We start from the raw sequence: 25,889 nt of genomic DNA, 5'->3' as shown, positions 1-25,889 counted from the left end.
GACAGGGACCCATTGGTCCCTGTCCTTGTTCTACCTGTAATGCCCCTAAATTTAGTGTTTAGGGGCTCCCTGAACCTTCCTTCCTCAGATCCCATACGAGAAGAAGAAAGAATATCAAGAAGAAGAAGACCCGCCGTGCAGCTGCTAATAACAGGACGACAACAACTGACTTGGCCCCAGCCCTACCGGCCTGTCAATCCTGGAACCTGCTCCTACCTAATCCCGGCGCATCCTGCGGACAGCAACCTTGGGGCACCCGGAGGACCTGCCTGCCTTGACCCTCTTGAAGACTGGGAGTCCCATCAGCAGAGGCTCTGCTGCAACAACCCACCTGGTGCCAACCAGGAAGCTCCAGACCAGCCCACTCTGCACCCGCCGAGCCCGGGCCAACCGAACCAAGACCACGAGGATGTCCCCCCAGCGACTGGGACCCGAGGTCCAGTGCCCAACGACCTTCCTCAACGAACCAGCCGATGCCTGCAGACTCAGAACCAGGGGCCACCCCACCGCGACCAGCCGAGGGTAAGCTTTTCCGACACCCAAAGACACCCCGGCGCCCTACAGCCCCCTGTGCCTCCCTTTGGGGTACCTACCTGTGCTCCAAGATACCAACTTACCTCTCCAAGTGCTGGTCGCCCCTGGAGAGTCTCCGTCCCCGAGCCTGCAGCCTTTTTCCCCTTTTTGACCTTTCCCATTGGATAACATTGAGCGTCCGACGGCTCAAGAGCACCCTGCACCCAGCCGCCCGAGTGCCGCTGGCTATGCCTCCTTTGTCCTATCCTACTTCTTCCTTTGCCCTGAGCAAGTGACCAGGAGCCCATCTCCCACAGCCGCGTGGCCTGCTAGCCAGCAGCCACCAACCGAAGGCCCCCTTCCCCTCATTGGATATCATTGGGCCTACCTACCTCTGCACCCGGCTGCCCCTGTGCCGCTGGGATTGAACTAACTGTACTTACCTGACCCTGGGGGACCCCTGAGTCTACGCCCAGAACCTTAACTTCACCAACCAAATACTCACCTGGAAACCGGTAACTCACTTACCTGCCGATGGATACCATTGACCAATTTTGTCTCGAAAATTTTCTAAGTGTGAAGTTTTGAAAACTGAAAATATTCCCATAAAATCAGCCAAAGTACGAATTCTGAAGTACTCACCTGTGATCAGGGGAGAAGCCAGTACTGTACCTTTCAGCCCAGTACTGAACCGCAAAAGTAATCCCTGCCGGGTTTACTAGTAATCTGTATTTTCTCCATAGGAACCCATTGTCTGCTTTTCTATGAAATTTCTTCTGTCTACTTTTGAAAACTTGAAATATTCTTTAAAAATCGCACGTAATACTGAAATGCAATTACCTACCTGTTATGATAGTACTTTACCTGCAACCTGAATTTTCTCCCATTGAATAACATTGTCAGATTTTCATAGAAAAGTTTCTAAGTGTGAACCTTTAAAACTACTTTATATTCATGAAAATTCACTGCAGTAACTAAAACGTTTTTGCTAATCTGGTTTCAGCTTAGAGCCCAGGACTGAATCTACGATCTAGTCCTGGGACTACCAAAGTAATCTGCATAGTAATCAACTGTAGTTAAATGTAGAAAACCCATTGAGCTCAATGCTATAGTATGATTTGGGATTGTGTTGCTTACTACCAATACTGTATTTATTGTGTGCACAAACTTTATTGCTTCTTTGTAAAGTAATTTCATGAGAGTACTCATCACGAGAAAAGTATACATCTGTGGATATAAAAACAATTGGCCTGGAGTTCAGTCCTTGATTGTGTGAAACCTTTTGCTGACTGGGTGTGTACAACAAATGCTTTACACTGTCCTCTGGTACTGCCTTACTGCTCGACCAAGCTACCACTTTGGAGAGTAAGGTCAGTTCTGACGTTAGCCTCTGTTATACCTCTGGGGTTGGTGGACTCTATACGCACTGTACTTCATTCTAGCCCAGTATATACAGAGCCACTTTCTCACAAACACTTACTGATGTCCTGCTTGGGACTTGGTCCAAGCCCAACATGGGGGCTCCTGTGAACAGGACAATTGCCCACCACCACAGCTTTGCTCTTGGGGACCCCAAATTCCTCACAGAACAGGCTACACCGGAGAGCTTGTTTGTCCTAGCCTCCACTTTACATGTTAATCCTGGCGCATACCCAGTCGCTCCTCCAGATTGGGAATCCAAGAGGCTGGACAATTTAGGGAAGACATTTTTTCTTCCACCAGCCTGGTGGAAGAAAAACCATTGCGGTTGGTGAACCCTGGCCCTTTTTAATCTCTGCTGTGCGTATTTGACAAAGCGCTTAGAGACCCCCGGGTTATAACGCGCTATATTAAATCGAAATAAATAAATAAATAAATAAATACTTCTCTATGCCCTGTGGGATACGTTTGCGCAGGTACTGGCAACGGTCCTGGAGGAGCTCCGGGATGTACTCCAAGGTTGTTGCCGACGAGATTGATGCAGCTTAGTTCGCAATTAGATGTCAACTAGTCGCCACCGGCTCACTAGGCAGAGCAGCAGTTTTGTTGACAGTGGCCCTGCGATGTCCCCCCACCCTATCCCCCAGCAGCAATAGCCTCCAAACCCCCCTAGTCTGCCTGTTTACCCTCATTGGCAACCGCTGGGTGGCAGGATTTACCATCAACTGCTTAACTGGCAGTTCAAAACATCGATGAGTTTTGCAGATTCTGAAGGGGCTACTCCTTCCCCTTCGAGACTACCCTTCTCTCCATGCCACCTACATTTGATAGGCTAATGAGGGACCACCTATCTTTTCTCCGCCAGGAAGTGATGGCTCTTTTGGCCAAATGAGCCATATAGAGAGTGCAGATGCCAGAAGTGGTTTGTGGTTGTTATTCTTGCTACTTTCTGGGCCTGGGACTGAGGCCTTCTTCCTATCCTAGACTAACGCTATCTCAACTTCTTCCTCAAGACATTTTTCAAAATGCTCACTCTTGCTCAGGTCCTGTCTGCCCTGTGCCCAGGAGACTAGATGGTAGCATTGGACTTGCAGGACATCAATTACTACATTCCCGTCCGACCTGACCAAAGGTATTAACTGTGATTCACAGAGGACCACAAGCACTTTCAATTTGCTGTGCTCACCTTTGGCCTCAGCAGCTTCCCTCAGGTGTTCTCTATGTGAATGACGCTGGTTGCAGCTTATCTACAGAGAACCTGGTTGCCAGTCTTCCCCTATCTCAACGACTGGCTGTTGAAAGTGGGCTAGCCCCAAACTGTCGTCTCCCACCTCTAGATGATGGCAGACCTCCTGCATTCGCTAGGGTTCACTTTCAACCTGCCAAGTAACACCTGACTCTTTCAGACGCTCCCTTTCATCGGAGCTGTTCTCGACACCGTGCAGTTTTGGGCCATCCTCCAAAAGGCGAGTCCAGGATATTAATGAGACAGACTGTGAGGCTTCTGGGCTTCATGGCCTCCTGCATCCTACTGGTAACACATGCCCGTTGGCATATACGGGCTCTGCAGTGGGACCTGCATCATTGGAATCTCTCTGTCATGGTCCGGATCTCGGAGGGAACTGCGAAAAATAAGCAGTACTGGTTAACAAACTACGATTGGGTCATCGGCAGACCCTTTTCCCAACCAGATCTCACAGTGGTGACAGCTGCATCACTCTTGGGATGGGTCGACCATCTGGGAGATGTGGAGATCAGAGGACTCTGGTCTCCAGTGGAATCCAACTCCACATCAACCTGTTGGAGCTCCAAATGATTTGTTTAGCATTGAAACCCTTTCTACCCTCCATCCAGAAAAGGCTGGTGCAAATGTTGTAGGACAACACCACCATGAGCACTGCAAAAAGCAAGACTGTATGGAGTCATGGACCCTCTAAGAGGCCCTGCATCTCTGGACATGGCTGGAAACAGTAGGGCATATCTCCGGTGGTTCAACATCTAGCGGGTTTCTGAATGCCAGACAGCTGCAGATGTCTCTCGGTTTAGGAATGGCGTCTCCTTCCAGAGGTGGTGTAAGGCCTTTTTTCAGCAGTGGGGACAGCCTTGGTTAGACCTGTTTGCCACCGACGAGAACGCTCAATGTCAGCAATTCTGTGTCCTAGAGTTTCCAAGGCATCTCTCGCTCAGAGACTCTTTTCGTCTCAAATGGAACTCAGACCTCCTGTATGCCTTTTTGCCCATACCACCTCTGCTCAGGAACGAGCAGGCCCATGTCATCCATGTGGCTCCAGATTGGGCATCGAGGGTCTGCTGTTGAGCATGGCCATTGGTCCTCCGATAAGGATGGCACTTCTGGAGGATCTTCTGTTGCAGCAGCAGAGGAGGGTTCTATGCCTCCTTGCATGGAGATGAGTCCGTTGACACCTTTTGTCATTCCTCGTGAATTCTTTGATGTTATCTTGGCTGCCAGGCCTCCCACCACTAAGACTGTTTACACCTGCCGTTGGGAAAAAAATTTGTTATGGAATACAGAAAGAAAATGATATCCCTTTCTCAGGTTCTCCTATTCATCCTTTCCCTTGCCCAGCAGGGCTTAGATCTGGGCGCTCTGAAGGGCTATTTGCTATATCTCTGCCATTTCAACTTTTCTGCTGTTGCCTGATCAGCCATCCCTCTTTAAATCCCTTATTGTAAGTTGGCTTCTGAAAGGTTTACAACATTTGTTTCCACCTTCTCCCTTTATGCCCCAGGTGGACCTGAATTTCCTCCTCACTTCCATATATGTGTGCTCTGTACAATTGTCCACTCAGGCTCCTTACCATCAAGACGGCCTTCTTGGTTGCAATAACAACTGCCTAGAGGGTCAGTGAGCTTCAGGCCTTGTCATCCAAGCCTCCTTATCTTAACATCTGCGCAGACGACCGGGTGCTGCGTACAAGAGCTTCCTTTCCTTCGAAAATGGTCACTCCATTATACGTAGGCCAATCCATCACACAGCCTATTTTTTACACTCCGTCTCATCCCTCCAAAGAAGAGTAGCAACTTCACTGTCTGGAAACAAAAGGAGCATTGTAGTTCTACCTTGATTGCACACGAGAGTTCATGGTGAACTACCAACTTTTCAAGGGGTATGTTGAAGCAAAGAAGGGATTGACTGTACAGAAAAGAACCATCTCGCGATGGATCGTTCTGTGCATCAAAATCTGCTATACACTGGCTAAAAAGCAACCCACTGAGGATTTTCCGTGCTCATTCCACTAGAGCTAAAGCTGCGACTACTGCGTTAGCTCACACAGTTCTGGTCCTGCACATCTGCCTGGCAGCAACCTGGGCTTCCCTGCACATGTCTACCAAACACTACTGTTTGGAAGGTCACTTTGCTCATTCAGTCTTGCAGGACATTCTCGTGTGCAGTTGGTCCACAAACTCACCTCCAGGGAAGTATTACTTGGGTATCTATTCTAAGGCAAGGAATCTGCGGCTAGAAGTCTCTATCAGATGAATACGTTATTTACCTTCAGTAACGCCTTATCCAGTAGAGACTTTACCTAGCCACAGATTCAGATCCACCCATCCTCCTCGCTCTGCAAACTGAGTTTTAGGGACTTCGCTTTTCCCTTTTAGGGCCCTAGTTTTCCACACTAGTAGTCAGTGTACTTTGTGGCTCTGCACTTCTGGCATGGAAAGTTGCGAAAAGGTACTGATGTCAGCGCGCTTAGGTGTCGTCGCTGTAGGCACCACGAACATCACTTCTGACGCGCACAATGCAGAGCAGAGCCGAACGACGACAGATACCGGCGCGCAGAGGTACATCTCACAAAAACATTTCTGGATCCAGTCTGACGCCTGGGGATAATTCTAAGGTAAGGAATCTATGGCTAGATAGAGTCTCTACCAGATAGTGGGTTACCAACGGTAAGTAACTTGTTCTTCTAGGTCCTTATTTTTATGCAAAGTATGTATCGAGATTAGCCTAAAAATACTTCCATGTTAAACAAAAAACAAGGTTTACTTAGATTGGTCTGAAAAATGTCAGAGAGACTTTACATGGATTAAAAAAAAAAGCTTTTGTAAACGGCTAACCAGGTTTAAATCTTAGTGCAGAAAGAGTCATCATCACAGATGCCAGCTATATGCAGATAGGTGAAGTTTTGCCATAGGATTAAAAGAATTGTATGAAGGTAAAAATAGCTCATGCATTGCGATCCCTATGTCGCAGTGAGGAAAAATACCTTGTATGTGAAAGTGAGGCCCTGGCTTGGCTGTGGGCTTTTGATCATTTCCAAGCCTTTGTTTGGGTAAACACTTCACAATATTTTCTGACGTTAAACCCTTAGTTTAAAAATGATAGGCAGAACGGCAAAAGTATTGGTGAGACAGTGTGGAAAAGATGTGCTGGAGGTCATTTTGGGAAGTGAAGGATTAACTTAGTGGATGTGAGCAAAATGATATTGAGTAGTGCTAGAATTTAGCCTCCCGATATGGCGAGAAGGAAAAATGCGCAGCTATTACATAAAGGTCATCTAAGTATCTTTAAAAATAAAAGGGAGTGAAGGAGCTGTTCTGGTGGCCTGGTATGGATGTTGCCATTGAAAGAATAATAAGGAAGAGTACCAAATGCATGATGGTGGATAACAAATTAAAAACCCTTCAATCATCCAAATGTGTGATCAGGTGTACCGTTGGGGCAACAAACATAATGGGACCCATAGGAGAAAGTGTGTCTGCTTTGATTGAGACCTTGTCACGGTGTATAATAAGTCAAAGAATGGATAGAGCTAACATGGAGACGGTTTTAAGTTTGCTGGCCGAAGTTTTCATGAATGAAGAAATGCCTGCATGGTTACCCAGTTATAATAGTGTTCAATACGTTTTGTACAAAGCTATGATTAACTTGCTTCAGCTCTGTAGTCTATTTGATGCTAATTACTTCTCTGGCACCAACGAGCAACATTTAGGGTTGCATCAGAATGCCACTCATCTCGGTTTGCTTCATTACCTCAGAGACTTAACTTTTTCCCTGACTCCCTGGTTTCCTCTTGGAGGTATGGGTAGTCAGAGTCCTTTTCTACCTCCACCAGTCTACTCATCTGGCCTGGCTTTGGGCCTTGAGATTTTCCCATCTCACATTCATGCTAAATACCATTGACAGCATTTTGGGTATATAAGAAGGGTGTTTCTTGCATTAAATATCCATACAGTTCCTATAAACCCAAGTCGCCCTTCTTCTTTCATCGTTTAAAAGGCATCTTGTTATAAAGTTTCTGAAAAGTTTGCACAATACATTTCCTCTCAAACTGGTGTCCTGAAGAAGTAGAGCTGTAATTTAATATTGGCTCCCTTCATGTTGTCTTCCTATAAACCTAATAATAGCTAGAGCCTTAAGTTGTTTCATGAAGGATGTTCTCCTTATCCTCTCATGATCCCCTTCATTGAAATGTTAATGGTAATGAAACTTGTCAAGCGCACTGTTACCCTGGAGTGGCCTGGCATTGTCTCCCTGAAAACAACATACCTGATAGCCTAGTTGCAAAAAAGCTAGGTTTTTAAAGCCTTTCTGAAGACAATCAAGTTTGGGCCGCCCCAATGGAGATGGGTAACTCATTCCATGCCTTGACTGTGCCCATGAAGAAACATCTTCCTCCCGAGTTAACTTTTTTTAATCTGGGGACAACCACTGTTCTGGTGCTTGCCGACCGAAGGGGTCTATTGGGTACATACCAGTCAAACGTCTGAGTGAGCTAAGAAGGGCCTATATTGTGAAGCGAGTTGAAGGCAATACACAGAGATTTGAACGTGACCCTATTTCTCATTGGTAGCCAATGCAGTTTTTGAATTACTGACTTAACTGAGCAGAATTTGGGAGTGCGAGACAACAGTCTGACAACATCATTTTGCAACACCTGTAACTTCATGTGGTGTTGCTGCATGTTCATATACAATCTGTTACAATAGCCCAACCTTGACAAAATCAGGGCAGACATTACTGGTATTTCAGATTCTGGGGGAATGAAAGGTAGGATCTTTTTGATCATTCTTAGAATTGACCTGATTGTCAAAGGAGGTCTTATTATCAATGATCACTCCCACGTTTTTGGCTTTCTGGACTGGTGTGGGGAGTGACCCAATTCCCCTGGTCGCCACTCTGGAGACCAAAAGGATGGGCTATTGCCGAATAGTATAACCTCAGTTTTATCGGAGTTTAGTTTTAGGCATTTACTTCTCATCCAAGAGCTAACAGCTAACATACAATCATGAACGTTTTTAACTGTATTATGGCTTTGGTTACAAAGAGCAACAACAATTTGAGTATCGTCAGCATAAGAGTGTAGGACAAACCCAAAGGATTTAATTATAGGCGCCAAGCCTGCCACATGAACATTAAACAGGGTAGGGCTGATGGAGGAACTTTGTGGAAAGAATTAGTGAGCTACATAATTATCAGCTTGAGGGTGGGGGGCAGAATTTCCGATGGATAGTTCTAAGTGCAGATTCATCATCTTAGAGAAAGAGAGCCTGGGTGAACAAAGAAAGTGAAGATGAAGACCCACAGGACGAGGAAGTTTCAAAACTCCGCGTCACATCCACCTTAATAGCAACCAGCTCAGTACCAAAGCTCAGAGCAACAGTAGGAGTTTCCCCACCACAGTTTTGGGTTAGAGGGGATACGTTTCAAGGGGAGTGAGCTCTTCCAGCATTTAACTCCAACCAGTAGCGCCCCAGGACGTAACACTAGTGGAGGACAGAATAGTACAGTTTCCACGGAAATGGGAGAAAGTCACATACGACATGTAGGTTTTAAACATTATATAATATGGTTACTACTTAGAGCTGCTAAAAACACCATGACCTACACAATTAAAAAATAGAACACACTCGAAGGAGGAAAAAGCATGCTTTTAAGGCGAAGTGGAAGAAGGAATATAAATGGTTCCTCAACCAAGGAAACTACTCTGTATACTTCTTGGTCTCAAAATTTGACCAAGTTAGCATTCTGCATGCTGTTACTCCCAAGTGCTCATGCTCTGCCTCTGAGGACATGGTAAGAGGCAAGAAAGAAAATGTCAGTGAGCAGGAGTGACACTTATTTTACAGCTCTGCTTAAACCCTTCAGGGTCAGTACAGAGTCAGCGCAAAGGTTTTTTCCCCGCAGATTACCTTCATCGTTCTTGTCCTCTTCTGTCAAGGTCTTGTATCTTGCTTTGCAGTTCGCCGGCTTCTGTGACATAGAAATGGAGTTGACATTTGGGATAAAGGTGGTATCTCTTCTACCACAGGCTCCGAAACGTCTGTTGATTTAGAGGCAGTGCTGGGTATTTGGAGTCTGACACCCCTGCCCACTATTTCAGGAGCTCAAGTCCAATTTGCCACATTGCACCATTTCAAAAGCTGAGTAAACTGCCAGAAAATATAGAATCCATTACAAAACACTTAACTAAAGTTATACAACTTGTTAGTCAAACTTGCAGTTAGTTATAGCTACCCTCAAATCTTTTCTTGTGTGTTCACTCCTCAGTACCCTCCTTGCAACTTTTTTTAGTGCTTTGCTGTCGGTTTAGCAAAGCTAATGATTTTGACGATCCACTGCTAACAGCGGTAGACAGCATTTGTATCCTTTGCATATTTGTACTGGTGACCCACCAATCACTTTCATTCCATTTGAACCCTTTGACAGAACAGCGTATGACGACCACAGTTAGGGGCTAGTTTCAGGGGTCCCATCTAGGCCACATGGTGGACTATTTGTTATAGATTCTGATGATGATCAAACATTGGACAGGTTCACAGATTAAAAATGCTTAATGGTAAAAGCCATTCATAGATCCTTCTGCTGTTGCCAATTATAAGTATGCTTCTGTATCTCTCCGACTGGTCCTGGAATTAGGAAAACATTGTTAAAAGGCAGTAATCTGATCATGTAATGTTTTTATCCAAGTTACTTTCAAGGATAAAGATATTTCAGCTGTGCGTGCCCTCATTTCACTTAAATTATATTTTTCTGGTGCAGAGATAGAGAAAAACTTAGGAACCAGCGACTGGAGGAATTGGAACGTTTGGAGCTAATGCACCATCAACACCACCACCATGCAGAAGACTCCACTCCGGTAATGCTGATTGTGCTAATGTGTTAGAATGGCTTGAAAGTAACAGAACTGTTAAACTCTGATGTAAATTTGTAAGTCTTTCTGCATTGATTGTTTTTTAGGTCGAGCATCGAGAGACCCTCTAGTATACTTTAGTATACCTCTTGCTTACTTAAATGTGGGACAGGGGAAGTGCACGCGCTTTCCCTCGCCGATTTCACTTCGTTGGCGCGCACGCCCAGGCCGGCGCCGTGCACATCCCCTGTCCCACTTTCACCGCAAGTCAGCCTCTCCCATCTCGCGCGCGCACACACACAGCCACACTCACGCATGCACACACACATACAAACAAGCACACACACGCGCAGGCATACACACACGCGCACACAGACACACATACCGCCGCCGCCCCCCACCCCGCCCCACTTACCGCGTCAGCGGACTCAGCCGCCATTCCTGACTTCTGCTGTGCGTCACGACTGCTCCTGGGCCATATTTATTATATTTAGTCATGCCTTAAGAGTTACTTCACGCGTCTCAGAAATCAGATGTGAAAAGTATTGCTCTGTCATGCATTCCGCTGTGCCAGACACATCTGCTGGTGATGATGTACTCTGCGGAGCAGCAGCATCTTTCTAGTCAGCAGCAGGTGTTGTTCTAAGAACTCTCTATGAGTTACTGTGACACGCAGTGAGATCCGTGCTTGTTTCTTTAGAGGCTGCGGAGCTCCTGATGGGCTTAAAGTTGAAGTGACATCTACAATAAGCTTTGGGGGTAAGGGTGAGAGCATAAAATAAAAGCTTTCAGTCGTTATTCCGTGGAGTTTTCCACCCGTTTCCTGTATCACAGATGCAGAAATAATACACGCAGAAACCCTGTTCCAAGACTTTATTAAGGAAAGGCCCTTGCTAATCCCTGGGCGTGGGCCGTCTGCAGAGTGCGCACTAGTAATGAGTGGGCGACTGATGGAACGGCCTGGCTCTGTGTGTTTCTTCCATTACCGGCACTGTGAGATGGTGACTTGGGCTGCAGATCCTCTGTGCGTCACAGCGCACAAAAGGGACTCTCCATTTCCGGATAATTATGTAATTACTGTCGCTCACCAAATGAGACTTTGAGCTCCATGTGGCAGTCCATGTCGACCTGGGCGCGGGGAAGAGGTGGCAGGCACGTGTGCCCCCCTGCACATGTATGTGTTTTCTTTTGGGGGGTGAATAGAATGAGTACATAGTAGGTGAGGCAGTGTGTGTGCATTTGTGACTGTGAGTGTGTGCGCGAGTCTCAGTACGGATCTACGGTGTCTAAGTGACAGTCACTATGTCATTATGTGAGTGTGTGGCTAAATGTGCTTGTCTGATACAGGTTGGTTCGTGTGTGATGGTATTTGTGTGTGTATTATGTGTGTGTGTGTGTATATATGTAGCTCGTATGCGTGTTGAGTGAGTAACCGTGTAGGTTTACTCGGCTGGTTTACAGTAAACGAAGTGCCACTGAGACAATGAAAGTGAATATAAAAAAACTCGTTGTCACAATATATCCCAGTTCCCCATTTTCGCAAACATGGTGATGTGTGTGATTTTCTGTAATCAGCCGGCACTGAGGAAAATCGAAACTATAGAGCAGGGTGTGTTGCTATGTTATGAAAACCGTTACGTCCGCGAACCACAATTAAGTGACTGGATTTCAGGTGCCACTGGAGTGACCGAACTTGTGCTCTTGGGCGTAATATCTTCATGTGCACCCATTACTCGTAGGCACCTTCCATATGGCGTTTACATACCACTAGTGCACTGCACACACCCCCACACAAGTGCTAGTTACCGAGCGCAAATGCTCTGAGTATGAGGTACCCAGGGAAGTTCTCGCTCGTTCTGTGGGGTACACCCCCTCAGAGTGCATCTGCTAAAAGCAGCAGCTAGGAGAAGGCAGTAGTCAGGGGGAGGGCGCTAATCTCAGTGACTCACTTGGTGCTGGACCCCGGGCTTCTCTTCCTTTCCCTCTCTCTCTTGCCCTCTATCCCTCTTCCTTTCTCTCCCCCTCCCTTTCATGCTTCCTCTCTCTCTCTCTCTCTCCCCCTCCCTCTCATGCTTCTTCTCTCTCCCTCACCCTCTCTGCAAGACAAGGGAACAGTCTCAAAAGCATTTGCAATGCAATAGGTCTCGCGTTACTGAAGTTTGAGCTATTGGTGTTGCATTATATTAGCAATGCCAATAGCTCAAACTTTAATAATGCGAGACCTATTGCATTGCAAATACTTGTTTGGATTGTAATGAATTGGTAATTTGCCAGAATCGGCTGGGAGGCAGAAACGGTTGTGTGGCCTCGAATAGAAATGATCGCAAATCTAACATCAGAAAAGTTTGCTGCATTTTTAACAACATTTAGTAATGTATACTATTATGCACGTTTTCAATGTATACACATATTTTTGCTTTTTATTATGTAAAGAATAATGTACCAAACCTAAATGCACTACCCTAGCTAACCACTTGACTGGCATGTTATATACACCCTTGAAAATGCATCATGTACGCTTTTATGGGATATGTATATGTGCATCATAGACATGAGAGACCGATGTGAATGGAAGTGGCCCTCTAATGTTGGTGGAAGATCTCCGCAAACATTGAAGAATGGCAGTCAGTGTGTTAAGAGTTGGTCTTATTTGATAGCAGTTTTGGGTTGGACTTGATATCATTGAAGTGCAATGAAATAGTGAATGCCACTGTTTTTAGTTCACATTATTGATCCTGGGTGTTTGGAGTATTTTTCTTGGGCACAACAAGATCTGTGTATGATCTTTGAGTATGGACGGATTATAAACTCCAGCTTCAAAAATGACTTATGTTACCAAGTATCCACAGGACTCCAGTTTTAAACAGCACTACAGATTTATAATTTATATGTGACCTTTGAGACCATTGGAGAGTCAAAGCATTCCCATTCCTCTGGGTCAATGTGTCCATCTCTCACTCGTTACATTCTTCAAGCTGCCAATGTCCATTTAGACTGGCCGTAGGAGCCCCGAACTTGAGCAACCTAATATCAGGCCTTCTCTACCTGATTTCTCTTTAGTCACATTTTAAGCCGAGAATCCTGTCCTGCATTTCGGCACCTCACTTCATGGAGCTTGAGACTTAGAGTGGAACTGTCCTGGTTGGCAAAAAACGTTTAACCCAGTGTACGCAGGCTGCATTTATGAGGCTGATTGTGGAGGTGGGGAAAAACCATGCTGCATGTGTAGTGTCAAGCACAGCCGGGGACCCCAAGTTCATGACATTTAATGAGTACTTTGCATATAATCCATCATAGGGTAAAGAACATCTTTGTAGATGTGCTGATGTTCTTACTATAAGCTTAGTGCTGTCGGATGACTGGTATAGTGACTGGTATTCATGTCCCATTTTGTAATTTTACACTCTGACGTAGACCTCTCCAAGCTGTAAACGTTTTACTGATCATCTCTGCCTCCATATGTTTTACCGTCTATGAAAAAAGGAACAAAAAAAGTTATCTTTGTGTTGTTGAAGAAGGTATTAGTCTATAATATGGCAGGCAAAATAAATCTATCTGTCAAAGTCAATGAATTGGACACTTGGAGACTTTTTCTAGGAAAACTTCGATAAGTATCAAAGTGGTCAGTTAAGAGTACTTGGGGTGACCAACTCCAGCAGGGAGCTAACCAGGGGGACCAGCAAGGTTCTCAGGAACAGTAACCTTCATAGGAGAAGCAGTCCATCAGCTGTTCCAGGCATTTTATATGTATAGTATTCCTCTGGAGTTTTCCTGATGTAAAGGATGAAGGAGGCTGCCTATGCTCCAAGGATGCTGTGGACGGTGCATGGCTGACAGGGTTTTCCTGCAGGGATTCCTTGGTTCATGAAGATGGTGAGGGGGTCCTGGTTGCGGGGTCAACATTCCACAAATCCCTCTTCAGTCTGACCGAAGTCCAGTTGCCACTGAATTACCAGTCTCTCGTCGTTGTTGTCACAGGCCTATCCTTCCTGAGTTGAGAACTCCCCTTCTGAGGTTTCCAGCAACTCTCCGACAGTACTTCCGGGCTCAGCGAACTCTGGTGCAATACTGTGCGTCTGGTCGTTGTCCTTGGTACTGCACGGCTGTAGTGGTAGCAGCTTGAACACTTTGGGCTATCAATTTGCCCCAGGAGGCTTCTATAACTGTTGTGTCCTTGTGCTACGAACAGGAGGCCTGTCAGCTTGCCCATGGAGTTCTCTTGACTTAGCTCTGGATACCCCTTCTTCCTGAGCATGCTGTGGCAGGCACAGTCCTTCTCTTCGCTAGTCACCAGGTGCAGTCCTAGTCAGTGCAGCCTCTTTTTGTTGTTCCTTCGGCACAGAAGGGCAGTCCTTTTTTGGTCCTTCTTCCGAGTCAGTCGAATTCGGAGTTCTGGGTGCCCTATTTATGTTCAGAAAATGCCCTCAGTGCGGGATACGATTGGTAATCAATGGCTACCAGGTTCCCTCCTTCCTGATGACCACTTTCTGGGAAATGTGGCATCTGGCAATCCCAGGGTGCACTGTTCTGCCCACTCCCAAGTTGGCAAGACCTCTCTCTTGACACTCTGAGCTTCTTAGCCCACTCCCAGAGGTCTGGCTACCAAAGGACTGCATGCTCCTGGAAAAACGGCTTGACTACTGGCTTTTCCATCTCTTGTCCCCTGCTAAACAATCCAGCTGCCTGCTCCTAAGTATTACCCATTTGCCCTTTAAAGGTGACTTCTCCTTTGAAGCTCGCCTTTTGGATAAACACCTGTGTGTCTTCCTGCAGGAGGAAGGTTTACCTCTCTCCCATGCAGGCCCCGATTGTATTCTTTCCTGGGAGTATTTAGCATGTGTCCCCCAGGAGGGCAAAAAGCTGTCTGCAGGACAAGCCCCATGTAAACGAGCACTGGAAACCTTAGGCAACCAAAGGGGAAACTTCTAAAGTTGTATGTTTCCCACCAGTGACATTAAATACGATTTAACCATTAGATTGTATTTAATGCCCTTATTCATTTGATACCAAATAGTACCAATCTTATTAGTCCCATTCAGAAGTTAACCGGGCTGGCACGCTGCAACTGCAACTCTGTTTTGGCCAGTGGGGCTACTAGCCTTTCCACAGAAAAATGACAGTGTAGGGATTTTACTGCTGGAACATGTAAAAGTACATGTACATGTTTCACTTTTTAATATACTGCACCATGCCTTAGGGCTTGTTATGCCTACTACATGCGTGCCTTACATACATTAAAAAGTAAGGTTTGGGCTTTGCCATTACTTTAAATGGCAAAGTCAAGTTAGCAGTTTTAAACTGTCCTTTCAGTCTGCAGAAGGAGACTGTGTAACATGACTTACCTTGTCCCACTCAGGGTGGCACAACAAGTGCTGCAGCCTGAGTACCCCGGGTGCCATGCTCTAGGGTCTTACAAGTAAGTTAAGCAATGCCAATTGGGGACAAGCCAATTAAAGATACACCATTTTAAGGATTAGAGCATATTAACTGAGTCCTGTTTAGCAGGGCCCAGGGCATTTAAGAAGCAGTACCTAGTAGTCAAAATGGGGGCAAAATGTTGGGGTAAACCTCAAAAAGCCTGTTTTCCTACTCTCCTACTTCAGAACATTTCATTTCAGTGGGCAACATTTACATGTGGTTTCTCAGCAAATAACCCTCATCGAAGGAGTACTCTAATAGTCCTTTCCTCCACAAGAACTGTTTTATCATGTTTGATAAATGAAATCACTGTAAAAAGAAGCATAGGCAAAGACAATTGGTCTTGCTTTATAAAGTACGAACATGCAAACATAGCTGTTCACAAATATTGTTTGCATGTTCAAATGTTATTTAGCACATTAAATCCTGACCTGTTGAGTGTGAGCGGGAAATAGTGCTGTGGGTGTAGCCAAAGCCCACTCTAGGTATATTTTTAAATATTGTTAACAAGATGACTTGCAGACAGCTATCCTTCACAAGCCAGACCTAACAGAAGTGGATAAAATCACCCCACACCTTATACATTAATCATGTAGTGTAAGATTTAAAATAGTGTCTAGAACTAGTTCAGAATATTTTGTTAAAGCATTTAAAAATTGTTTTCTAATAGAGATTTTTAAAGGTAGATTCCTCACTTTATGAATACCCCTAGGCGCCATACTGGATCTGGAGACTTGTTCTTTAGTATTTCCCTCATGCAACAGTAGGTGGCATTGTGTTGCTCTGTGTTGGAGCTGTCCCGACCCAGATGTAACGTTGGGCCACTACATCTATACCACCTCTGTGCGCTGATGTCAGGTCCTTTCTTTACGCGCCTTCCGATGTGTATCCAGTCGCTAACTATCCTGTCATTTTGACAGAATTCTTTTCTTTCAACATTTTCACAAGGAACATGGGATATCTCCTAAAACCACAAGCTTCAAACCATGCGGGAGCTGTCCTTGTCAGTTGTCTACGATGGACAACCAGTGTTTTGTGCCTCTGCCCCAAGCATGACACAGCATCGCGCAGCTGCTGTGCAAAGGTGATAAGAAAGGCTATATGTGACTGTGAAGCCAACTTTTCTGTTGTAGAACTCCGAAAGAAGTCGAAGAAGACCTGGTCAAGGGCACAGATGTGTCTTCGACCCAAGGCCAGTCTTGTGATCGATCGTCATCAAAGTCACAAAGCTGAAGAAAGTCCAATAAGTACAAAAAACATAAGCAGTCCAAGCACGAATCTCCGTCATCCTGTCACTCCCAACATTTGGAGTCTTTTGCCACCTTGGGTGCCGCCATGCAATGGAGTAGTTTCTCCACTTTGAAATCAAGTTCCAAACTTGCTCCCACTGAGCTCTAACTCCCCCCACCCCCTCCCCCAAGCTATTGGTGACACCTCAGCAGCTCCCATGACCAGAGACTGGCCTTGGGCCACATTTGCAGTACCTCTCCAAATCCATCCGGATCGCTTTAAGAATTCGAGATGGGGCGTGGCCTGATTGGCAAAGATAGCGGGTGCAACTGTCTGAGCTCCCGCGCTAGACGTTTCCTTCTCGTACTTCACGGGTGCTGGCGTGCCCTATATGTGACATCGACAGCTGCTGCAACTCTCCGACTGGGACGGTAACATTGGGGGCTGCATTTTGGTGCCTGTGGGGCCCAGTCCTGCAGAAGTGCGGCAGCATCCTAAATCGTGGTTCTCCCAAGATGGCTGATCGGGAGTAGCCACGTCGGAAGAACCGCCATACATGCTGCGGATGGTGGGATTGCAGCCTCTACTTTGCATGTGTCCTGGATAGCAGATAGAAGCTGCAAGCCTCTCCGGAAGAACTGGCTTCTGTCTAGCAAGATCTGAGGCGACCAGGGCCCGCACGGAATCGCCAGAGGAGACCAACCGGTACTGCACGTTGAACCCCCCCCCCCCTAAGTACAGTGACTCCACAGAGGGGCGGGGGGGTCTGGGGTCGTGTCTCCCTCTCTGGGACTGGTGAGCTTTCCGGTGCAGCTGGGGGGCTACTGCTGGCATTGTGCATGCCCATAAGGGCTGCGGACTGCGTAGGGGATGAGGGAGCCAAGAATGGGCAATTAGGAGAGACTGGGCCCAGGGACCTCCTGGGAGCGCTGGATGAACTTTGTGGAATCCACTCCAGCCGCTTTGTGGCTTGGCCCTTTTGGAATCTGACCTGCCTGGGTCCGGAAGGCAACGGAACTGCATGCTTTGGGCTCCCATTGACCGGTGGTGCCTGAGGATACAGGAGCCGAGCGGTCTACCCGATCTTATGCATCCTAGGCCTAACAGGGCCGATGATTGGTAAACCGGCCTGCTGTACGGACAGGGTGAGCCTCGGGAATAAGAGGAACTAGTATTGTGCCACCCTTTCAGGGATCCTTAAACTTGTTCTACTGTACCATACCAATCATCATTCTTTGCATGGGGATGGTGGCTGCCGACTGATTGCTGTGGTCAACCTAGCGCTGACTGCTAATGCTGCCCCGGGATCCCGGTGAAAGCTGCTCAGTCCCTGCCGGCTTCAGACATGGTTCAGCCCATGGTTTCCCGGTTGTCCATCCAACACCACCTTATACTGCCTACTCTCTGGGCCGAGACAAAAGCACAGCAAGCCAAGTAAAAACTGACAAATATACAGCCCCAATAGGGGGACCAAATGGAGGTCCGGATAAAGGCCCTGGGGCTGATCATCCAGCACATGGTGATAACACCTCTCTTATCCTACAAGCCATCCACTACTCCAAGACCCTACTGGAAACGGAAATGGGCGAAGTCAGAGTAGTGTGAACTTATTTCGCCAAGACCTTCTCCAAACTGTTGAGAGGGTCTCAGAGGCTGAGGTGAGGATTTCAAGCCTAGAGGGCACCGTGAAACACCTTTCTTCAGAGCTCTCCGAGTTGTCCAAAGACTCTAAATCTAAGGACTCCAATTGTTTCTGACCCACCGCACCAGCCATCTCTAAATCTGTCCAGGATCGGGCAGAGGATGCCGAAAACCGGGCCCGCCGGAATAACATTCTCTTCATCAGCTTTCTCGAGGGCTCGGAGGGCCAGAATCCTGAAGGATTCCTTGAACAATGAATTAGATCCTCGGTTGATCCCAAAGACCTCTCTTCTTGCTTCATCATCGAACAAGTGTACTGCTGCCTGGCCCAAAAGCCTTCCCCGGGGCACCACCCAGACAGATGATAGCATGGTTCCTGAATTATAAAGACCCGAAGGCAGTGCTCCGGTGTACCTGAATCACGAAAAACCTTGCTTTCCAATTCGGGCGTGTGCTGGTCTTCTCAGACTATACCCGCTGGGTACAAATGCAGCGCAAATCCTTCGAGCAAGTCAAAATTTAATTGCGTGTCCTGCACATACCCATATGCTCCTATATCTTGCCAAGCTGCGCATCGGTCATCAGGATAAAAATGTTTTTCAAATCTCCAAAGGAAGCTTGGACATGTCTTATTGAACAGCGTCTGCTCACAACTAACCCTCCCCACCATGGGGACCGTCTTAGGCCTCCAATAAGTCAAGTAAGCTGAATCGATCATGTCGCAGACACATGGAGGTACAGGCACTGGACTTAACTATGGACTCTGAAAGAGAGGGAAGCCAACTATCAACGGGCACGGTTCAGGTGACCCTAGAGACACCGGACCCTCTTGTGGAACAGGGTTTGGGCTGACCGGTCACAATGCAGTTTTGACACTATTTGTGTGCCAGCACCAATGTATCCTACAATGATCTCGTTAATTGCAGCTTGGAGAATAGCAGGTTGTGCTTGACCTGCCTGGGTATGCCTACCCCTCATAATTCTTTAGTTGGTTCTGGACAGTTGGGAATGGGTGACAGATGCATCTTGAGGGCGGTAAGGATAGGGTGGAGGGAGTTGGGGGGGAGGGTGTAGGGATGTTGTTTTGGATGTTTATTTTTTTGTTTACAAGGCTTGTTTGGCAGTCTATCCGGTGTTACCAACTATGATGTTCCCAGTTCCATTTCGGAATGGCCGTGACCAATCCATCACTTTGTGGTCCCCTTCCGGGGCTAATGGGGAATCCCCTGCCTCCCACATCTCAGTCCATGACAACAATGGCATGGAATGTTAACTGTCGCCTTGATCGGATTAAACAGGGAGCGGTATTCCTCTTTTTGCATTGCCACTAACCGTCGATGGTCCTTTTGCAGGAAACCCACCTACAAGGGCAGAACTGCCACTTTCCGGCAGATATGGGGTTCAACAGGATATACCATGACGGTCATGCTAGGGGGGGTCACAAAGGATGGTTATTCTCCTGCACAAGTCCTTGTCATTAGCAGTCACCAGTGTCACACATGTCCCTTATGACGTTACATCATACTTGAAGGCACATTAGACGGTGATGTACATAAAATAGTAAATGTATATATTCCCCCCAGCTTACATTAGACCACGTTGAAGGTCCTTAGGACTTTGGGTGAGGTGCTCCCCCAGTGTGCAATGATCGTGGGAGGGGATTTCAATGACATTATGGGGCACAGGGACTGGTGGGGCCAGGTGCAGTTAAGGGTTGGAATACTGAGCACTGGGCCAGAGTGATGTGTGTGGGGAGTTTGGCATCCAGATGCCATGGAATACACTCCCATTTCCACAGCCCAGGAGTCCAGGTCCTGCATTGATTATCTGTTCCTTTCCATAGATGACACCATACACAGTTCAGGTTTGCACATTTTACCCAGGGGACTGTCAAATCACACCCCAGTACTCCTTTGTTTTGACGGCATCCCCACAAATGTAAGTCCAATATGGCGACTCAACCCCTAGTTTCTTAAATATGAAAAGTTTGTGGCTCACCTGCAAGCTGAACATCAAGCCTTATTTGAGCTGAATGAGTGATCAGTAGCCTTGAAAGGGGTCCTGTGAGACACAGGCAAGGACTTTCTGCGGGGTGTGCATGCTCCTATATTAGGGGTATCCACAGCAATAAACTCAGGTGCGTAACAAAATTGGAGGTCTCGATACTTGGCAGAGAGCATAGAGGGCTGAATGCCATATCTGCCCTGGAACACTGCCAACAAGAACTAGACAGAGCCGCTCTTCCCCAGCTTTGTCTAGAGGCTGCTCCCCAGTGTTGGATGGCATCCCTGCAGCTGAATAAATGAGTGGGAAGACAAGCCCAGCAAGCTGCTGCACTGGCTCGCTGTAGATTGCAGCTGCATTAGCCTGGTATTATGAGACCCTCTATGCCCCATGGGCCCTATCGGAACATTAGTCGACATCCACTTTGATATCTGATATTCCCTAGCCCAACTTGGTGGACCCACAAAAGGCTACCCTGGATCAAGACATCTCACTAGAGGAGGTCGGAGAAGCCTTGTCGGATTTGAACCCTGGCAAAACACCAGGCCCTGATGGCTTTCCAGTCGAACTATGTCATGAGCTGTGTCTTTCATTGTGTTCCAATTGTACTCTGAGTCCATTGCCAAAGGCCTCTATCACACCACAATTGTAATCCTGCCCAAACAGGGCATGTCACTGGTGACCTGTGCTTCATTTCGCTAATAAACAGTGAAGTTAAGCTGTACTCCAAAATATTGGACAATCGTGTACTCTCGGTTATTCCCCACCTCATTCACCCAGACCAGTGTGGATGTATCCCCCGCTGTGGCACTAGGCATTGTATCAGTAGAGTTCAGGTGGCCCTATCGTCCATAAAAGCACTGGGAGGTCTAGCCGCCCTCCTATTAATCAGTGTTGGAAAAGTCTTTGATACGGTCGACTGGACCCATCTAGAGGAAACCTTGGTAAAACTGTGTTTTAGAGCCCGATTTCGCACTTATGTGACGGTCTTATATGCTGAACCATGGGCTCGGGTAAGGGTCCCTAAGGCCTGTAGCATGTATTATGCCATCCTAAGGGACACCCCCATACAAATTACATGCAGCCTACCATTGCAGACTGATTGTTATGGTGCAAACCATGAGTGAAAATGGGAAACAACCTTTACTACGCGGTCAAAACAACGCAATACATTCACAACGCAGCCTTTACAACACAAGTAGTTACCACGACTTGCACTGAAGGACGCTCTAGACTAAGGAATAGTGTGATTTACTATTCCAACACCTTCCCTACTGTACGTAGGCTGGAGTTGGAATAGTAAATCATACTATTCCTATGTCCAGCACCCTACAGCGCAAGTCGTGGTAACGACTTGCGTTATAAAAGCTGCCTTGTGATGTACCGTGATCATTTTGATCACGTGGTAACGTCATACATCCAATGAAAACACATAGCACACTCACTCTGTGCCATGCCAAAGTCGCTTCATACTGTAGGAAGCTGGCTTTTTATGTAGTGTACCAAAATGAGGTAAGCTATGTAGAAAGTCCAGGTGACCCTTATTGGTTTACATGGCTTACATTAATGATCCCAAATGCTCTTTTGTGGTAGCATTGGCGAGCAGTTTACGGTTATCAGAGGGTAGTGTTAAGCATTTGTTGTACTCAGAGTCAATAAATGAGACAAGAACTCAAGAAGAAACTTAAGACCAAGTTAGAAAAATAAGAGATATTTTTATATAATTTGTAATGCCATGAACTTTTTAATTGGGAAAGTTCGTTTTTGAGTTTTCAGTTTTTAAATGTAAGTAAAAATGTTGCACAAATGAGCTTTTATGCGCTAATGCTTTCCTATCGAGAAAGAAACATATTGCATACAAGTATTTGCAAGCGTATTTTGGGAGTCCCCTTTTGGACTTAAGGTGCTAGGGGGGGTCAGGTTCACAAGATCCACCAGCAGTTTAAGTTTACCTGCCCTGGAGTGTCCGGGGACAGAGGTGCGGGACGGGTTGGTAGTCTTGCGTGCTACACCGTTGACAATAAAGGGGGTAACCTAGAAACAGGCTATAGAGGGGACTTGGGGCCAAGTCCACAAACTCCCAATGAGGGGTCCAGTTTGTGAGGGTCTTGGGAGCAGTGGGGCACAGTCTGTGTTCGTGGAGCTAGAAGCAGAGGGCTTTGGTCGACTCCTGGCCTTGATATGCTAAATCACTAGCCATCCTATTGGAGGAGGTGTGAAATCTTCCCCCGAGCAGGCATTGTTTTTGGCCTCAGAGAGTGCGGGCTCTCACCTGCAGGGAGTCAGAAACGTCTGTGGTGGCAGGCTGGGCGATACCAGTCAGCCAGCACACTAAGAGGCTTGTAGGTTTTCAGGGGGCACCTCTAAGGTGCCCTCTAGGTGCTTATCTTCATAAATCCACTACTGGCATCAGTATGGATTTATTAAGAAAAGGTGTTTGATACCAACCACAATAGATTTAAGTGAAGTCATAATGTAGTTGGGGATTTCCTAATGGTCAATGCCCAGTACGTATACTTAAGATGGATTCCCTGTTTACTTGTACTATCTGGTGATTGACAGTGCAGGGGCATATTTGCTCATGAAGATATGCTCTCACATGTAATATAATTCCTGTATAACCTTAGGGCTATAAGTTGTCCTTGCACTAGCTCAAAGGATTGAACAGGAAAAAGGCCGGAGAGCAAAACTGGGCCTAGATGTTAAACAACCAAGTTTGTAACTCTTTCCTGAAGGGGAGCAGAATGGGATAAGGAAGCACATTCTAGGCCTTGGCAGTGCAGATGATAAACCTTCTACCACCTCAGTTAGTTCTCTTGAATTTGGGATAAAGCTGGGTTTTGGCTCCAAAGTAACGCAGTGTTCTATTCTGGGTTCATACCATTTAAACTTCTGCTTAGAGTGAGAGGGACCAATATTGTGTAACGCCTTAAAGTCTGTACAAAAAGCTTTGAATTTGATCCGATGTCCTACCGGTAGCCAATGAAGTTTTTGAATTGCAGTTTAGACTGACTTGAATTTGGGTGTACCAGACAGAATCTGTCTGCAGCGTTTTGTAGCAATTGTAGCTTAAGATTTTGCTGCTACATATTAAGGTATAGTCTGTTACAATAGTCCAACTTGGACGGGACAAGAGATGTCACAACCTTTTTTTGAGACTCATAGAGAATAATGTAAAATCTTTTTAATCATCCTCCGTGTGAAGAAGGTAGAGTCAGTCACTGAGTTGACCTGGTCACAAAAGGTTGTCTATTTGGACACCCAGATGTTTAGCTTTCCTAGCAGGAGTGGGCTGGGAGCCTAATTCATATGGCTGCCTGTTATGAACTTAAATGTACCCCAATATAGGCCTAGGTAGTTGCACAACCCTTTGCCTACATTTGTCCTACCATTGTTCTACATACCAGTTCTGGCGCTGACCTTTTACCTAGTTAGGTGTTGCATTAATGTTGTGTGGTTTTCTCCGAAAACTAGCCTCATTTATTATGCATGAGGATTCTCAGTATCACAGCAGGGTTACCATCTTCTGCGTAATAACTCTGTATAAGGGTCACTACTGTCATCATCCTTGGCTGATACGCCCACAGTACCATGAAACATCAAGGTTGAACCCCTGAGGGTACCTTTAGGGTATTTAAGTACCACATCTTCGCTGAGTAAACCGAAGGAGAAGAAGCTGCTCTCAAATCAGGTAATGGGGTTGGCTCTTTCCCAGGCGGATTCTTGGCTATACTCCTAATCACATGCTAGGTACACTTATGCACATCTAGTTATGGCTTACATCTTAGGAGTACACATCATTGTTGTCATGTATCTATAGGCCTGCATATATTAATTATTTAGGAGTATGGTAGAATTCTACCTTTCATTTACTCTATTGGTGCTTATAACTGTATACATCTGTTTCTGTCTAATGGTTGTTGCAGCACACGTATTTTATGCTAGAATGACACTGGTTCAATAAATACTTATTGAAAACATTCCCATAGTTTATTCTGTATATCTCTCTGAGAGCAAGTAAGCACGAGTGACTGAGCGAAAAGTACTGTTTTGTTTCCAGGATCCCTGAGGAGTCAGGGTTGTCATGTTCGGTAGTTGCCAGAAACTATTCGCTCCTTGGTGAGGTTGTGGGGCTTGTAGTGGCACGGTGAGCTAGCTGGTCTACAGACTAACATATCCTTAAGGGGTATCTGGAATGAGTCTGGACACCAATCCCTTAGTTTATGTTGTCTAAACATGCAGATCTATATAGATTTGTAGGAAGTACACGACACACCAGGATGGAGACCAGATAGAAGTTTGGTTTCCAAACAGAATTACTTTTATTTTTTTCAGAATTCACTGTTAGACTGTTATTGCTCATCCACTTGCTAATGGCCAGCATGCAATCATGAATTGTAATGCATGTTTCATTCTCCTGGTTTGGTAATGACACTACAATTTGTGTCATAGGCATAGATGGTAAGCAAGAACCTGTAAGATCTTTTTAGAGACGCCATTAACGACACATATATAATAAACAAGGTTGGGCTGAGCAAGGTCCCCTGCGGGAACCTCCATTGAAGAGAAAAAGGCTCAGAGACAAATAAGTCCAAGGTCACCGATTGTTTCCTATCAGAAAAGAAGGAGCGCAGCGATATCAATGCTGCCATGGCATCCAGTGAGTGTGCCATGTTGTGTTTTCACTCATGGATTACACCATGACACACAGTCTGCAATGGCAGCCTACATGCAATTTATGTGGGGGTCCCTTAGGGTGGAATAAAACATGTTGGAACCCTTAGGGATGTTTATTTCATACCCATGCCCTAGGTACCGGGGTACCATTTTTTAGGGACTTGCAGGGGTTCTAAAGTCATGCCAGTTGGATTCAAGTTTAGAGGAAAGCGCACTGGCAGTAGTGTCTAGTTAGCAGGCCTCAGTGCAGAATCAGAGTCAAAAACCTAGCCTCTAGTAGTTCTAAAGTGGGCAAAAAGTTTTCCAGTTTCCTACACATATAATATATGGAAGTCACCCCTACAGCAAGCCGTGTAGTCCTATGCCCCTGTGCTGTCTAGTTCAGTTACTAGATGGTACAAGTGAACACGCTAGCCAACTTAAGAACATGTACTGGGTACTGGGCTTTACGAGTTCCTCAGCTACATGATGACTTCACTGAAGCCTGTGGTGTTAGGTATCAAACACCTTGTCTTAATACATTTGTACTGTTTCCATTTAAAGATGTATCATGACATGCACCCTGAGGGCACCTTAGAGGTGCTCCCAGAAAGCCTACTAGTTCTCCAGTGTGCTGGCTGACTGGCATCGACCAGCCTGCTAAAACAGACAAGTTGCTGACCCCCTGCAGGCGAGAGCCCACGCTTTCTGAGGCAAGAAACCATGCCTGCTCCAAAGGAAGGTTCACACCACTTCCAGAAGGATGGCTAGTGATTTAGGATCTCCGGGCCAGGGGCTTCAAAGTCCCTGCATCCTTTGATATGTGACACCAGCTTCCACCAGACTTTGGAGATGACACCCCCTGCCCTGAGGCTCATTTGGTACCAGGACAGGCAGGAAATTAGCTGT

The 25,889-nt window shown here is 46.3% G+C and overlaps 1 protein-coding gene across 2 annotated transcripts in view; it reads left to right on the top strand.

Annotated features, from left to right (window-relative positions):
* MORC3 (MORC family CW-type zinc finger 3) overlaps positions 1–25,889 on the top strand; it is a 644,813-nt gene that overhangs the window by 445,399 nt on the left and 173,525 nt on the right. For both annotated transcript variants that reach the window (XM_078656878.1, XM_078656879.1), the window contains exon 13: positions 9,941–10,037. In XM_078656878.1, coding sequence (XP_078513004.1) covers positions 9,941–10,037 — 97 coding nt within the window. The remainder of the gene's footprint in view (positions 1–9,940; positions 10,038–25,889) is intronic.

The sequence above is a fragment of the Lissotriton helveticus genome, chromosome 8 (genome assembly GCF_964261635.1).
Source record: "Lissotriton helveticus chromosome 8, aLisHel1.1, whole genome shotgun sequence".
Taxonomy (NCBI): domain Eukaryota; kingdom Metazoa; phylum Chordata; class Amphibia; order Caudata; family Salamandridae; genus Lissotriton; species Lissotriton helveticus.
This window is presented reverse-complemented; position numbering and strand designations above follow the sequence as displayed.